Here is a 17,328-nt window from a genome sequence, read left to right as displayed (position 1 = left end):
TTCTTGATTGATGTCATTGGTGCAGTCCTGTTTTACGAGTTTTAAAGTACCAGCCAATAGGAATGGAGTATAATATCACATGACCTTACAAACTAGTTTGTTTTGTTTTGGTTCTTGTGTCAAGTTCGACGTTTTCAAGCCACATTTACTCGCGATACTATTGTACACCCAACAGTATCATAAATGATCGCTATATTTATTAGTGAAATAGCTATAATTTTATAGGTAATTCTCTTCTGAACTGACGCACAACCAGATATTTAGTGAACTCAAGGTAAGAAAGAGTGAATATCCTTTTTGTCCGAAGAACCTTCCACATTTCTCAAGTTCACAGTTTTTTTTAAAAATTGAAATTAAGTACATTCAAATGTATTCTTTTATACAGTCACTGAAAAGATTTGTACAACAGCCATCGTGTCTCTGTGATTAAAGATATTGTTCAAGACAAAACAGTTAAAATGGGTAAGTTACAGACGTACGACTTTGCATAGCTTCTGAATATAAAATCTTAATAGTAATTCATATTTCGAGCTTGGAGATTTATTCAGCAAAGTTCATCGCATATTGCTATATTTCTGTGTTTTGAAATACTTGGTTTTTTCCCAGTGGTTTGATTTTGAGCAGATTATTAGAGCACTTCCATAACGTAAAATCTTGTTTTCTCGAACCTGCACAACAGGTTTTTCCCTTCTTTTCCAAATAAGGGGGATCACAAGTCAGTACTGTTAATTTTGCATGAAAGCCGCTCATGCAAGTGGATGGCTCATTCCCTTGAGTACGACTTCTTCATTGACTAATAATGCTTTATAAAATAAATGAATTCCTATTCCAAACGACTCATAGGCTGAAATGTGAAAAAAATTATTACATTATCAATTGTTTGTACTTTGACTCAATTCTTTTATCAAAATGTGAAAAAATTATTACAATATCTAGAGTGACTACAGTAAATAGTACAAAATAGTGCAAGTAAAACAACAGAAAACAATGGAATTTGCGTGAAATTGTGCTATTTAGTATTACTAAAGTTTCAAGGATTTACTGTGGTCACTCCATTGTTTGTACTTTAACCCAATTTTTTTATTCTTAAAATATTCATTTTATACAGGTTTTTTGATACATGGTTTTTTCAAATCCTTCTCGCCATGGAAAGACGCATTCAAAGAAGACTGGACATGGGATACTGATAACAGGTCACCAGACGTATTTTTATGTTTAGATAACAAGATCGCATGTTTTCATATTGATCCAGTGGATATGAGCACAGGGACGGCCGCTGTCCGTGGAAATAAGGCTTTCACACATGGCCAACATTACTGGGAAGTAAAACTGTCTGATGTCTATGGGACATCAGTAATGGTTGGAGTAGGAACAAAAGATGCTGTGCTACATACAAATAATTATGAATATGTGAACCTTATTGGCAAAGATAGCCAAAGTTGGGGCTTGTCCCACAAGGGAGAGATATGGCACAATGGAAAAAAAAGAAAATTCTGCGAGCCATTTTTCGATTCCACTGTGATTGGTATTTTGCTAGATATGGATCAAGGAACTTTGTCGTATTTTAAAAATAATGAACTCTTAGGAGTAGCATTTTCTGGGCTGTGTGAAAGTACTTCGGAGCTGTATCCGATTGTTTCATCTACTGCAACTGAATCAGAAGTGGAGATTGGGGATCGTAGCTGTAAATATATGTCTCTTCAAGATCAGTGCTGGAAAACAATCTTAAAACATGTTTCTGAAGACAAGACTGAATCATTGCCTTTACCTCCAACACTGTGTAAATATCTCAAAGCAAAGACATAAATCATTTAATATAATATGTAAATAATGTTGCTATAGTTATAAGAATTATATCACATGTATATTGTTGATGTAGAGGAAAAACTTATGTATATTATCAGAATAATAAGGTTTATGAGTATACAAATAAATATAAGGTTGATATTTGGAAAACATTGAAGTTTAACTCCCCCCTGGGCTTTACATCTCAAGTGAGTAGAATTTTCCCTTCCATCTCTCCCTAGCCTCCTTTGCAGCCGCTGTGAGGCGCTTCTGGTTCCCGTCACTCCCCCACTAGCACCGCTGCTGTGAGTTAGCTGTGCCCTGACTTAGATCAGCCCAGAGGTTGTTTCAGGGTTCTATCTGTGAGTTAGCCATGCCCTGACTTAGATCAGCCCAGAGGTTGTTTCAGGGTTCAATCTGTGAGTTAGCCATGCCCTGACTTAGATCAGCCCAGAGGTTGTTTCAGGGTTCTATCTGTGAGTAAGCTGCACCCCGACTTAAATCAGCTCAGAGGTTGTTTCAGGATTTGATCTGTGAGTTGGCTACGCTCTGACTATCAGCCCAGACAGTTTGTTTCAGGGTTTTCATAAAAAATCAATATTTGAGGTCCCATGGAAGGTAGGGTGTTCCTCCTTCTATGGCTGACTGTTGTCTTGGAGTTACTTGGAGGGAGACAAAAGTCAAAGCAAACAAAAAATATAGCTTTGTCTTACTGATTTTAATTGCCATTAATAATTTTCTCAACACAATGGAAATTAAAAATTTGAAGTCACATCTATAGGTGAAAAAATACCAACTTATTTACAAAATATTTTTTTTCTCATTAATTAAGAGCAATGTTGAGTTAATTATATTGCAAGGATAGATTATTTATTTAATTACTTAGGCTTGTACCAGATGCTACTCCACTAATGTCCTGTACCAAAATGATCCCTTATTAATTGCCCTATTTCACTATGTCACTGCTTGTTTAAGTGGGGATAGAATCACCAAATCCAATAGAAATTCAACAAAATTTGCTCCTAGCGAAACAATTTAATCTAAAATGACCTGGTTTTCAGATATAATTTGTGTTAATATGTATTTAGAAATATTCTGAGCATTTGCTGGCTATTCTACTTCTCTTTGTGGATTGATAAGGGTTATAGAACAATTTTTGGTGAATTTGCGTTCATTTGACCCCCTCCAACAATCATGATCCTTTGTGTTTAAACGATAGATTGTTTTGATGTGACGTCATAGTGAAATAGGGCAATTCAAGAGGTATATCACAGTGGATCTCTTGCAGACATAAAGCAGTTTTCATATGACTGAAATAGTTGGTACTGTATATGCATGAAATTTTCTAGAATTTTGATTGGAGGATTTTTTATTTAATTTGAATGGTTTGGTAGTTCTGTGACATTGGCGTGACCATGTCTATGGCGTGACTATATCTATGGCATGTTAATGCCGTGTTTCAGACATTTGATTGGATGGAGAGTAAATTCTCATGGAATGTGCCTTACAGTGTCACGACCTGATGTTCAAGCCATGACCTTTTCAGTCACACCAAAAACTGCTCTAATGGATTTAAAAAATTGATTATCACTGAAAATCCCTAAAGGTGATTGATAAACAAAGATAGTTACAGTCTTTTCGTTGTTGTTGAAGTCATTTTTCTAGTTCATGCATCAAGATGTTTCCCATTATGACTACGTCTTTCTGATAAGCAAGAATTGCTTTCCGATTTGAAATTCCCCATTAAAATTATTTCCCATTTTCTTACCTACTTCCTACAGATTCTCAGCAATTTTCTTTTGTCCTAAAAGCAATTTCGACTTTCCTACTTTATATACCTACTGTTATAATATATTCTGCCTTCACACAGCCCCTTACAGAAGACAGGGAAGTCTTTGGGGAGTGGGGAGGCAGTGTTTATAATAATTTACTGTTCCAATATTTGGTGTCTATAGAAACATTTCTTGATAATGCATTGGTTATTATAGACTTTAGACAAAAGTTTGAATACAGGTGGGTTTCTTCCACTAAATATTTGAATGATTAATGTAGTCTGAGGTCCCTTTAAATGTATATACTTATTTCAAAGTTTGTCACATTAGAGCCAAAGGAAAAGGGTGGGTGATAGGTCATTCCAAGATGGAAAGAAAATATGTGCAAACCGCTAAACAGAAATAATTGACTGGAGGTGTTTCAAAAGGTTTTGTTGCCTACTTAGAACATTAAATATCTTTGCCCGTACATGTGTTGTTCGGCAATTTGCAGTCTTGTCTTCGCAACATCCCAGACTGCCGAGTAGTGCAGGCTATAAATAATATCTTAACTAACACCAACCTCTGTGTTCTTGATAACGATAATAATAAGAAACACTAGTTATTTCAGCTATTATCTTGCAATGACCTATCTCACACCCTCTTACACCCTTTTAACTCCAATGAATTCTGTCTGACACAAGGGTCAGTGTTGTGTTGCAACCTGAATTTGAGTGAAGCATTAGGAATTACTCCCATTCAACTCCCAACACAGGAAAAAAAACCGGATTTGCAAATTGGGAATTGTTGGGAATTTCCTTGAATTCTCAATTTGAATACCAACATTGGGATTTATTGTTGGGATTTCCTTCTAATACCCAATAGAAAAACAAAATTCCCAACAAACTAACATTGGTTCCCAAAAAGTTCCCAATTTTCGTTCTCTCTCTGGGAATTGGATGGGAATTCATTGGGAATTCAAGGAAGTTCCCAACAAATTCCCAATTTGGTAATCCGGTTTTTTTTCCTGTGCAAATAATAAACAACTACCAATTAAATATCATTTATGTCTCTCATTGGGCAGTTTTTTCCCTCTCAGAAACTTGTACATGAAAAAAATGCTCAATGAACTACGAAAAAATCTTTTATATTCTGATCAACATTTAACGCTTCATAATAGACCTTTCCTGTATTCATTTGAGTGAGAACCATATAACAAGTGTTCCAAGTCAAGTGATGGACTTATGTGTTCATACGTTTACTGTCAGTATACAGTCTCGCATCTAATTCTGAACACATGAAGCTAAAACGTTCTAATTGGTTGCCAAAACGTAGGTATTAGTCAATCAGAAAGTGCACTTTTGGCACGTGGCTCTTTTGAAATCAGCCAGTCAGGTTGTTGGCCAAGAGCACACAATTAACCCAACGACCTAGTGGGTCATATTCTTTACGTAAATTTCGTAAATTTCCTAGGAAAGGTTTATTACAGAATGCTATATGGCATAGATCTTTGAAAAAAAAAAAATTTAAATAAAGCAAGGGCTGATGCGTGTAGTATTCTAATAAACTTTTGGCATCATGCTCCAGGCCAAACTTTTAAGCCCCGTTTATACTAGCGTTTTTTGCGGCGATTTTTGCTGCGATTTTTTTGCGATATTGTCCATAATAAATAATGATAAAGAATTCACTTGTAAAGTTTTTTTCAGGATACCAAGATTTTCCTAGACGAATGTCTCTTTTGAAGGATGAGACAAAATATTTCATATTTCCGAAAATTGCCCCAAAAAGCACCAGTGTAAACAGGGCTTTATCCATCCTAACCTCTCACTTACGTATATTATAATTGCATTTAAGTGAATTATGATTGCTGATATATTGACTTGAAGTCTAGCTAATAATTTTAATAATAATAATAATAATATCTAGTTTATAGATCTATTATGATATTTATTTTCCAAATATCATGTTGTAATAAATATTTTTGCCCCAGCTGCTGATAACTTACTCTTCATATTATTTGAACCCAATTGCAGCAATTTATTCCCTCCCTTTAATCTATCGGCTAATTTTTAATACTCCCTAATATTATCTTTGATTGGCAGTTCTTAGAGATCCCAGCTGAAAAGATGGTGTTTGACCAACATGTCTCGTACGCCATCCTTCATTGGCTGCGTCACCTAAAGAGAAGAAAATGATACTCATAGTGTTAAATTAAGGTGCAATCACAAGCAAGGGCTTAGGAAATGGAAGGAGGTTCTGCTTCGTAGTAAAGTAGCAAATTGACTTCTATTAAGTAGCGAATCGGCTTCTATTAGTAGCGAAAGTGCAAGGTAGCAAAAAGACCATAATTCGCCCCACCCCTCTCGCCTTTTGGTGTCTAAGGGGCTCGGCATTACATGTGAGTCCTTTCTCTGATTCAAGGGGTTTTCTCCAGATTCTCTGGTCCCTCAAAACACTTTTTACCAAATAAATGAATATTAAATAAAAATTAATTAATTAATTAAATAATAATAAATAATTAATTCTTTAAAAAAGGAAAACATCTCACCTCCTGATAACAAGACAACACCAGGCAAACACAAGAACAAGATAAATAAAAAACAATTAGTCACAATACAACACCACAAGACCATAAAAACGAAAAAAATAATAACTAGAAAATTATAGGTGTTTTATCTGTGAGTTAGCTGTGCCCTGACTTACATAAGCCCAGAGAAATTACTTTATTTTAAACATGTTAAGAATCACTCAAACAAAAACTTTAAACATTTTAAGAAACAAAATAGTGTAGTTCCAGAAATTATTCATACGCTCTCAACAGAGAAATTTTTTTCCAGACACCCTCTACCCCCACAAATTTCAATTCCCCCTCCCTCCCCCCTCTACCCCTCAGAATTTCAAAATTCCTCTGTGTGCATGTATTTGCGAGGGAGGGGGGGAGGGGGGAGGATAATTTCTGGACTACACATAACGTGAAACTAAAACAATATATTTAAAATATTAACAAAATGAAAATAAAAACTAAGACATCTCACCTCCTGATAACAAGACACACCAGGCAAACACAAGAACAAGATAAATAAAAAACAATTAGTCACAATACAACACCACAAAAAAGTACTCTCATATGGTATATTGGTGTTTGCATTTTAATGGACTTACGGACAGGATAACCATTTCCCTAATTCACTTGTAATGAGTGACCACAAATATATGACTCAAAGTCAAGGTTGAACTTGATAAAATACAGTCAATGTATGAACACATCAAGTCCAACCTTAACGTTGAGCCATTGTTTCGTGTCACTCAAGCAGACTGCGCAAAGATCTAAGTAGGAAAGGGTGGATATATATTTTTTGAGAGTAAATGGTTTGAAACCAGGTGTGGAAGTTTGTTGTGAAATGCGATCGTCAGGGTGAGTGTAGTCTAGAGAAAGACTGTTGTTGGTGGTGACTGATGTTTTGGTATTGACAAACTGACAGAAGTCATCTTCAGAGTCCAGTGAGGAAACAAGACAGTCGATGGTATTTATTATGCTTTTGGTAAACAGTAATTAGTCTGTATTGTTATGTAAAGGTGATATTTTTTGAGAACACCCCCCCATCCCACCCTCTCTATACTCCACCCCCTCTCCACTCCCCTCCATCCCCTCTATACTCCACCCCCCCCTCCACCCCCTCTATCTCTATAATATCTGTTAAATAATCTTGTACCTGCATATGTTTTTCATCACCAATGACTGATTCAACAACCTGGAAAACAAGAAGTTGCTGTTTTATTGTTGGCATTAGCAGCCTTTAACCAATCAAAACTCACAAAACTACCAGACGATATAAAAGGGTCATTGGAAAGATGAAATGATATGGCTGTATATTTCATAACCTGATGCAGCTTAATAATTTACTTGCTATTGTAGTATTTTTTTGACAGTCAGATTAATTGCAGTTAGTTTTACCTTTGGTTCATTGGTTAGTTCCCAGTCTACATTCAAATTGAAGGAAAAGGAGGAAAGCATTCTGAAAAATAAAAGAATGAATTAAAAAAAAAAAAAATGACTAAGACTATGGAACACAATCTTAAAATTCTTTTTCCACTACCTTAACTGTAAATTAGCGTTTAGAGCTTGGGACAAGAGGGGATAGTGCAGTGGGTTGTTAGGGAGGGAAGGGCAGGGGTGATCTATAATGGGGTGATTGGCCTGAACCCAGGTGAATGAAATTTTATTGAAGTATTATGATCATCCGGGTGGATGTAGAGTAATCCTGAAAAGGACTGTTTGATGGGACTGCCGTTTGACAACCTGACCGGAAGTCACTTGACTCGACCTGAAGGTGACTTCTGCTCAAGTTGTTGAAACGTCAGTCCCATCAAACAGTCCTTTTCAGGATTACTGTACATCCACCCGGATGATCATATTACTTCGATTAAACATTAGGATTCTAGTTACCTTAGTTCGCACTTTATCTGTATCCACCCAGGACTTCGCAGGAAAGACCAGGGATGATACCTATAATATAAACAATATATATGTACGTCATGGCCAAAACCACAATTATTGATTACTACTATAATATATACAATATATATGTACTTCATGGCCAAAACCACAATTATTGATTACTACTATAATATATACAATATATATGTACGTCATGGCCAAAACCACAATTATCAATTACTACTATAATATATACAATATATATATGCACATCATGGCCAAAACCACAATTATCAATTACTACTATAATATATACAATATATATATGCACATCATGGCCAAAACCACAATTATCAATAACTACTATAATATATACAATATATATATGCACGTCATGGCCAAAACCATAAATATTACTTATTTCACTACTTTATAATAGATGGAAATATCATAACCCTACATGCCTACCATTTTGCGACTGTGTCTTCACACGCACACAACGATTCTAGCCAGAGATGTAAACACTGTTCACTGGAAAAGTACACAAAATATATTCAGAGATATTTTAGAATATGATGTGTTATTGCATAAAATAATTTCCACTGATTCTGACTATGTCGTCAAACTTACTTGAGTCCGTAACACATTAACGATCTGAACTGAAAGTTGTAAAAGACAAACAATGTGATTAGATGTGTATGAGAATATAAATGAAATATATATTACTGTGGTTGTAATGTATCAAATTGAGCTGATCCTCGCAGTACATGAAGCAACTTATGCAGGTGCAAATTGAAATTCTGAGTCTTGAACAGGGTTCGAACCCGTACCCTGGCAATACTGGTTCCATGCTCCTAACCACTGAGCTACCAAGTCTCATATGAGACTTCAAGGACACACTAGGTGGGTTTATCGGCCCAATAGGAAAGAGATAAATATGTGATTAGATTCGTCAATAATATTAATTACCACACTAATCATCCAGCATCATCATAATCTTTGTTATCATCTAGTATTAACAACAACAGCAGCACTGGTTGCATGCTATCTACTGTTATAATCTTAACCACCAAACTTAAGTTAGTTACTTATTTCATAGTATAATGATCTTACTTTGACATCCATCTGTGACCCTGATGCATCATGGCTCATATTGATTGACTGTACAGCCTATCATCAAGAAACAAAGATTGGATATAACAATACTTTTACCAAGGCATTCAGTATCAAATAACCTTTCACTATCCCCAAGGGGTAGGGTGGCTGGTGACAATGGGTATCTTAACACAAGTCAGAAGGGGAGTCTGTAGCTGAAATAGTTATAAATGAATCACCAAACCCAGGGAAGACAGGGTGGTGGTATAACTGATTAAATAGTAGTATTACTATCCCCATGGGGTATGGGGTGGTAACAATGGGTAACTAGTCCCAGGGGGCAGCAAATAATGCATCACCATCCCTAGGGAAGAGAGGTGGTGCTTTAATACATTAAAGAGCAGTATCACTATTCTCATGCGGTTCAGGGTGGAGAAGCATGGAGGGGGGGCAGCAAATAATGCATCACCATCCCTAGGGAAGAGAGGGTGGTGCTTTAATACATTAAAGAGCAGTATCACTATTCTCATGGGGTTCAGGGTGGAGAAGCATGGGGGGGGGGGGGGTAGCAAGTAATGCATCACCATCCCTAGGGAAGAGAGGGTGGTGCTTTAATACATTAAAGAGCAGTATCACTATTCTCATGGGGTTCAGGATGGAGAAGCATGGAGGGGGGGGGGGGGGGGTAGCAAGTAATGCAACACTATTCCTAGGAAAGAGAGGGTGGTTCTATAACCCATTAACAAGCTTATCATCAACCCAATGTAGGGACGGGACATCGCACCAGTGAGGATTATTCAAGATAGTATATGACGAGTAGAGGGTAAGGAAGAGAGAGAAGGATGGAATACCAAAGATACCATTCTACTTCTAGCAAAAGTGATATATCACTTGAATCCCAACTCTTACTCTGTAGAGAATTTCTTCTGGTGAAAGAACTTTACCATCTTCATCAAGTCTATTTAAAGAAACAAATGATATATTATTCAGTACCATTTATTACAACATGTTTTTATGCATTTACAAGAAGCAGCAACTGTTTACAATTTGTTGATGTTTTTCTAGTTGAATGATGATCTCCCAGAATTCTACTCATCTTAATCTTAACAAAGTTTGCAGAGAGAAACATTTTGTCCCAAGGGAACATCCATTATTTATGGATAGGAGGGAAGATGATATGTTTTTAAGAAATTATTTTGATTCTCATGGCCTCCCCTCCTGCCAGACATTAATACTGTATGATCCCTTAGACCAAATTAAGATCAAGTAAATCTTAAAAGGAGTCCTTCTAGTACACCTACTTGCAGAAAGGTTGTCAAACAAGAATAGAACATTAGTAGTTTATTGAGAAAGGAATACATTAAAAGACAAAAGAAAAAGTTCAGCTTCAGTGATCTTCTTTTGTTTTTTAATATAATTCCTATCCCACTAAACACTAATGTTCTACTTTCGTATGACAATGTTCTTGCAAGTAGCAGTGGCAGATCCAGGACTTTAAGAGGGGGGGGGGGGGGGGTTCATTTTTGCAAATCTCGGCACAACAATAACGTTCTCTTGCATCATCATTTTCCTACGAGGCACATCACTGGCCTAGGGGTGCTCCTGATAAGGATAACTTATCCACCAGTCCCATTTCATATTAAATCTCATGAGTTAGTACCATACCTTTATTTGTTTATTTTAAAAAATATAAAAAATCCAAGGTACCAGTCGGTGGGGGGGGGGGGGGGTTCATTTGCACCCAATGACCCCCCCCCAAATCCGCCACAGAGTAGGTATATGTTATAAAATCATGATCATAATACCTAAATGTTTTACACAGCACCAGCCTGGAGTATACCGACTGAAAGTCTCTCTCCACCTCCCGCTGACTAGCCTATGAGTAAATAAAATAAAAACTTAATAAATGAAATCTTGTGCACAATAACTTGAACTCAGGCCACCAAACATCTGATCAAAAACATTTTCAACTCTGTTTTGAATTCAGATTATGCTGTACAGTTTACCTGTCAGAACCGTTGCAGGCTACATAGGGGTGGATCCTGGATGGTTGTTAGGAGGGGGTACACCATTTGAGATCAGGGCATTTACAAACTCAAGCATCAATAATGCAAGGTGATAGTGTACCTCTTCAAAGAATAACCATGGGTGACCCCTCCCTTTGGTCCACCCCTAATAGATGTCAATTATCATGCTGCAAGATGTGTACCTCTTCAATGAATAGCCATGGATGACATGGTCCACCCAGGATTGAAGGTCTCCTCATTCCATGCTCAAAGATACTCTTTAGTGAAGGACACAGACTAAGAAAAACAAGTTATGACATTAGATCATAATCGAATAACATAGATGCTGCTACAGTGTTGTCATCTCACGAATCCAAGGCTCAAAATATCAATCAATTCCATGGAAAAGATAGCGGAGTTGCAGCTGTATTTGTGAGACTTACCCTCCTCTCACAAGATCTGTAACAGTCTCAGATACTGAGTCATCACCAGCAGATGAATACTGTAAACAATAAGTCATCAAAATGATCATAAAAACAGTGCACAAAATAGATAAAGAAATATTAGCTTGAATGATTATATTTTACTTGCCTCTTTGCTTCGTTCATCTAATATCTGCACAAACTTTGCAGGAAACCAACCTTAGAAAACAATGATATTAAATGATTGAAGCAAGAAATAACAAAAAAATTGCACACTCAAAAAACACATTAATTTTATGTGTAGACATATATTATTGAAGTTTAATGGTTTGAGTGTGGAGCGTGTCGTATACCTAAGTATTACAGGGGCGGATCCAGGATTTTGTTCAGGGAGGGGTGCTGCGCACAAAGTTAACTTGGGGGGGGGGGGGGGGGGTGCACCCCTTAGAACCAAAAGGAAAAACCAGTATTGGTTACTTCAAAGTAGGGGCACAAAGTTGAACCAACCAACTAACCAACCAACCAACTAATTTTGCTAGTGATCATGACCAGTGACTGAACAGCCATTATTTTAAGGCCTGTCATTTTCAAAATTTTAGCATTTTTCAAAGCTTTTAATTTGTAGTTATTACTTGGTACTTACTACTACCAGGGCTTAGAACAGACCGGGATAAGCACTTAACCAAATGCACTATTATTAATTATTATCATCATTATTATGTTCACCTGGGTGGGTTGTACGAAGGGTGGATAGCTTATGCGGCGGATTAATTTCATCCAGTGGATAAATTTATTGGATTGACAGCATCAACTTATCCACTGGATAAGGATTTATCGGTTGAATAGTGCTATCCACCCTTCGTACAACCAGGCCCTGGTTTATATATAATTATTATTAATTACCTCTAAGACCGTTCAGCTCCCCAACCCAGCAGTGCTCATCTTTTTGAGAAATGATCTGGAATGATGAAGTCATATTCTTGTTAGCTCCTCAAAATACCAGCATCATCATTTATCATCATCACCTACACCATAAACATTGCCCCTGGTACAATCATCATCATTATAATCATGATCATCATCATTTATCCTCATCTATTATCGTCATAATCATCATAACAATCTATCATGATTATCCTCATCCATCATTATAAATCATCATCTATCATCATCATCCATCATCTTCATCATCCATCATCATCAACATCATCACCATCATCATCCAACCTCATCACTCACCAACAACCATCATCATCATCATCCATCATCACTCACCAACAACCATCACCATCATCACCACCATCATCATCATCGTCACCATCACCACCATCATTATCATCATCATCATCTCCCTCATCATCATCATCACCATTATCATCCAACATCATCACTCACCAACAATCATCACTCACCAACAATCATCATCATTTTCATCATCATCTTTGACAAAGAACTCCATTGCAAGGATCCCACCCTCTCCTAAGAGGAGGACAAATGAAACTGTCCCCTTCCCTGACACCACCCCTCCCACCCCAAATACTACATACCGTAATAATGTCATTTTTTCTGAATCCCAACTCATCATCATCATGTCTTTCAAAGTCAAGCAAAGCTTTTGCTCTTCTTCTTCTATTCCTGCAAACAAAAATTACACAAAATAAGTTTTTAATTTGTGAAGACAAATCAATTATTGAACAGATAGCTTCTAGATTGTCTAGACTTGAGGTGGGGGGAGGGTGGTAAGTGAAGTGATTACAGTGAATGAATGAGAATGGATGAAAGAATGAATGGATTGGTGACTCAGTTGACAGGATGAATGAATGGATAGAAGATATTGGTGCTGGATATGAAGATAAAATCTAAGGATAACAAAAACTAGAGTACTCAATGCTCCACTTATACCTTGCTACACTGACAAAGCGTTCATGATCTCTAGCATGACTCTCCATTGAGTAATCCACCTCAAGACCCTGTATTACCAAACAATCAATCACATCATTCATCATATTAAATATATATCATAAGTATTGACGGTCTAACATCCGTTCCCATGGTAACACAAATCAACAATCTTAATACCAATACTTCTAGTCGACTTGTAAACAGAGATTGGATCTGTCAAACAAGGCTCCCCACTTCCTGGTTAGTGAACATCTAAAAATAATAATTGGGTGGCAATGGTAGGGTATGTCACATGTGTGTATTAATGTCTAAAACCACCTCTAGAAACAGCTTGTTTTAAGATGTTTCTTTTCATCGTGATCAAACTTAAAATGATCTGAGTTAACTTTAACTGAGTTAATTGCTGTGAAAATACACACATTTTGTTAAATAAGATCATTTTAGTGATTAGGAACAAACCTTTTTAGGATCAATAGCATCAAAATGTTTGGCAATATGTAGAATGGCTTCTCTAAGGTCTGCCACAAATTCTAAGCAAAATAAAATCACAAAAAATTAGTCCAAATATTATTAATTAAAAAAAAAGAACTTTTAATTTGACCTGATCCTTTACACCATACTTCTGTCCCCTGACCCTCTCCCACCAGACTTCTGTCCCCTACCAATAGGCCTCTGGATATTCCCTCCCTGACTCCTCCCATCAGACTTCTGTCCCCTCCCCTGATACCAACCTGTTTGCTTTATGTTTTTTGCTTTTTCCAAATTAAATTGACTTTTACCTGGAATGAAGAGGAACGATAGGTCAAAGGAAAGGGTATTCTGACAGAAACAATCAGTCAAGGGGTATTGTGACAGAAACAATCAGTCAAGGGGTATTGTGACAGACCCGGTGAGTCAAGGGGTATTGTGACAGACCCGGTGAGTCAAGGGGTATTGTGACAGAACTGATCAGTCAAGGGGTATTGTGACAGAACTGATCAGTCAAGGGGTATTGTGACAGAACTGATCAGTCAAGGGGTATTGTGACAGAACTGATCAGTCAAAGGGTATTGTGACAGACCCAGTGAGTCAAGGGGTATTGTGACAGAACTGATCAGTCAAGGGGTATTGTGACACAACTGATCAGTCAAGGGGTATTGTGACAGAACTGATCAGTCAAAGGGTATTGTGACACAACTGAACAGTCAAGGGGTATTGTGACAGAACTGATCAGTCAAAGGGTATTGTGACAGAACTGAACAGTCAAGGGGTATTGTGACAGAACTGATCAGTCAAGGGGTATTGTGACAGAACTGATCAGTCAAAGGGTATTGTGACAGAACTGATCAGTCAAGGGGTATTGTGACAGAACTGATCAGTCAAGGGGTATTGTGACAGACCCGATGAGTCACGGGGTATTGTGACAGAACTGATCAGTCAAAGGGTATTGTGACAGAACTGATCAGTCAAGGGGTATTGTGACAGAACTGATCAGTCAAGGGGTATTGTGACAGAACTGATCAGTCAAAGGGTATTGTGACAGAACTGATCAGTCAAAGGGTATTGTGACAGAACTGATCAGTCAAGGGGTATTGTGACAGAACTGATCAGTCAAAGGGTATTGTGACAGAACTGATCAGTCAAAGGGTATTGTGACAGAACTAAGAGGAACTACAGTAACTACTTACCAAATAATAAATTAAAAAATGAACGATGTGTGCTTAGCTGACGTCGATTTACTTGCTGCAAGAAAGAGATGAAATAATATTATAGGTAACTCTTACAACTAAAAAAATCCTGGGTATATCATTCTAATCAGATATGCAGTTAACTGGTTTCTTTTGGTGAATTCTCACTATAGTCCCTTTGAATCTAGGCACGTAGGCTAAAGGCCAATCAACAACAATGCTTTTTAAATACACCAGTTCCGCATTCCATGTATACCACTGTTTTTGAAGAGCACAGACTCATTTGTACAGGCATAGCTTTGTTTATAAGTAAAAGTCCAAGATAGTTCAAAACATTTTTTTGTTGGGTTCTTGCTCCAGTTGCACAATAGAGTTGACTTTTGCATATGATTTGCTCTTAAACAAGGGTAACAATAATAATAATTATCATTATTATTATTATGGATTATATAGCGCCCTTAACTCACGTGGATATAACCAAAGGCGCTTTACATGGAATTGTGAATGACAGATTGCTTTTTTCTATGTAATTCACAAACATGAGAGATGGTTATGAAATGGAGGCACTGAGGGTGGTCACTGCCAGGGTTTCTTTACATCCTCAGTGGTTCTTTTATGTCCCCCATTTTACTGTAGGTTAGGAAGGGTTGGGAGACAGGGCCTACGATCTTAAGTCCTTGTCTGAGAAGACTTGAAGGTCTAACCATTTGCAGGTGTAATTACAAAGGCAGCACCTTCTCCTCAGTAATTTTAAGACCCTGAGTGTTGGTCCGGCCGAGGCTTGAACCACGACCTCCCGCACAACAGACCAACGCTCTTACCAACTGAGCTAACCAGTTGGCGGGTAAACCTGTCCAAATGAGTCTTTAATCAAAAAAGACGGCATTATTTACAAAAGTTTTGACTGTACAAAAATTCATTTCTGCCGTCAGGTGTTGAAAGATAGATATTCTATAAAGGATTCAGTATAACTTACATGTCGTGTTAAATGTTTGCCTGAATCTTTGTCCACCAGAACTCCCAGATCAGCCATAAGGAAGGCAAGATGTTTTTTCCTGTGTGCATCTAAGATCACTTCAGTGAGAGATGCAGAAGCCTTTTGAGATGCCTAACAAACAATAACAACAACAATAAATTATAAATACTTTTAAAATTCATAGATCTTTTATGAGAGTTATGGAAATAAAAATGTTTGGTGTAATTGCCCTATTTCACTATGACGTCACTGCTTGTTTATGAGGGGGATAGAATCACCAAATCCAATAGAAAATTCAACAACATTTGCTCCTAGCGAAACAGTTTAATCTAAAATGGCCTGGTTTTCAGATATAATATGTGTTAATGTGTTCTAAAAAATATTCTGAGTGTTTGCTGGCTATTCTACTTCTCTTCATGGATTGATACGGGTTTTAGAACAATTTTTGGTGAATTTGTGTTGATTTTACCCCCACCGACGACCATGATCCTTTATGTTTAAACAATAGATTGTTTTGATGTGACGTCATAGTGAAATAGGGCAATTAACATTAACTGAGAATTTCAATTTGGTCAACCAATCCATTAGAAAAAGACAGCCAGTCATAGATCTTAACACTGACAAGCATAAAGGATTCCACTGCATTAACGATGAGGAGGTTTTTTTCCATGTGTACACTGTTGTCTCTAGCATCACCATCCTTGCTAAAACATCTCTCTTGGGACTTTACTACAGTATCTTATATGAGCCTTTTTCAGAATAATATCTTTGCCTTGATAATGATTGTCTTGCATGACATCAAAATGACAGCATTTTGCATCTTTTGTTTTCACTGTTAAAACATCAGTTAGTGCTTTTTAGCACCCTAGAGAGAACAGTAATGCCCAGGACAACAGTGTGCATATTAAAAATAGAGTTTTTGAAATGTGTTATCAACCTTCATTGCCACCCTCCATGCTTGGTAGTGCTTTTAAAGGTCCTTTATAATATACATTCAGTGGTAATAATACCTTTATCAAAAGTTCAGGATCAGTTATGTCACCAGGAATATCAGACAATGCGTTAAAGATTTGAGCAGAATTATCCAGAGTTAGAATAACCTGCTCCTGTGAAAATAAATATGATACACACATCAAACAATATTCTCTTAAAAATATCATTATTATTATCAATTATTTTTTTAAAATTTTGTGTGTGGAAATAAACCAGTGGGCTACATTGGAGTATCGTTGGAAAATGTACCATAATTGTGTTGGTCTGTTCTACTCAGAATTTAAAGGATACTA

At 36.9% G+C, this 17,328-nt stretch overlaps 2 protein-coding genes across 4 annotated transcripts in view; one reads left to right on the top strand and one right to left on the bottom strand.

The window, feature by feature from the left end:
• The first annotated feature begins 114 nt into the window (after window positions 1–114).
• Window positions 115–1,956, top strand: LOC116291466 (SPRY domain-containing SOCS box protein 3). The gene is made up of 3 exons (XM_031698637.2): window positions 115–274; window positions 386–462; window positions 1,109–1,956. The coding sequence occupies exons 2-3, from the start codon at window positions 459–461 to the stop codon at window positions 1,804–1,806; spliced, it is 702 nt and encodes a 233-aa protein (XP_031554497.1). The 5' UTR covers window positions 115–274; window positions 386–458; the 3' UTR covers window positions 1,807–1,956.
• A 528-nt stretch (window positions 1,957–2,484) lies between these two features.
• LOC116291472 (small G protein signaling modulator 3 homolog) overlaps window positions 2,485–17,328 on the bottom strand; it is a 29,891-nt gene continuing 15,047 nt past the window's right edge. For all 3 annotated transcript variants that reach the window (XM_089024185.1, XM_089024189.1, XM_089024194.1), the window contains exons 11-30: window positions 17,053–17,148; window positions 16,043–16,174; window positions 15,067–15,121; window positions 14,131–14,178; window positions 13,859–13,929; window positions 13,400–13,467; window positions 13,045–13,132; window positions 12,401–12,455; window positions 11,667–11,716; window positions 11,519–11,577; window positions 11,279–11,372; window positions 10,875–10,945; window positions 9,979–10,027; window positions 9,088–9,144; window positions 8,605–8,633; window positions 8,443–8,505; window positions 7,984–8,043; window positions 7,492–7,552; window positions 7,250–7,288; window positions 2,485–5,713 (exon numbers count right to left, since the gene is read on the bottom strand). In XM_089024185.1, coding sequence (XP_088880311.1) covers window positions 5,642–5,713; window positions 7,250–7,288; window positions 7,492–7,552; window positions 7,984–8,043; window positions 8,443–8,505; window positions 8,605–8,633; window positions 9,088–9,144; window positions 9,979–10,027; window positions 10,875–10,945; window positions 11,279–11,372; window positions 11,519–11,577; window positions 11,667–11,716; window positions 12,401–12,455; window positions 13,045–13,132; window positions 13,400–13,467; window positions 13,859–13,929; window positions 14,131–14,178; window positions 15,067–15,121; window positions 16,043–16,174; window positions 17,053–17,148 — 1,317 coding nt within the window. In that variant the 3' untranslated portion in view covers window positions 2,485–5,641. The remainder of the gene's footprint in view (window positions 5,714–7,249; window positions 7,289–7,491; window positions 7,553–7,983; window positions 8,044–8,442; window positions 8,506–8,604; window positions 8,634–9,087; window positions 9,145–9,978; window positions 10,028–10,874; window positions 10,946–11,278; window positions 11,373–11,518; window positions 11,578–11,666; window positions 11,717–12,400; window positions 12,456–13,044; window positions 13,133–13,399; window positions 13,468–13,858; window positions 13,930–14,130; window positions 14,179–15,066; window positions 15,122–16,042; window positions 16,175–17,052; window positions 17,149–17,328) is intronic.

Source organism: Actinia tenebrosa, unplaced genomic scaffold (assembly GCF_029948245.1).
Source record: "Actinia tenebrosa isolate PJP-AT-01 unplaced genomic scaffold, QUT_ActTen_1.0 PGA_scaffold0__85_contigs__length_37466705, whole genome shotgun sequence".
In the NCBI taxonomy this organism is placed as follows: domain Eukaryota; kingdom Metazoa; phylum Cnidaria; class Anthozoa; order Actiniaria; family Actiniidae; genus Actinia; species Actinia tenebrosa.
This window is presented reverse-complemented; position numbering and strand designations above follow the sequence as displayed.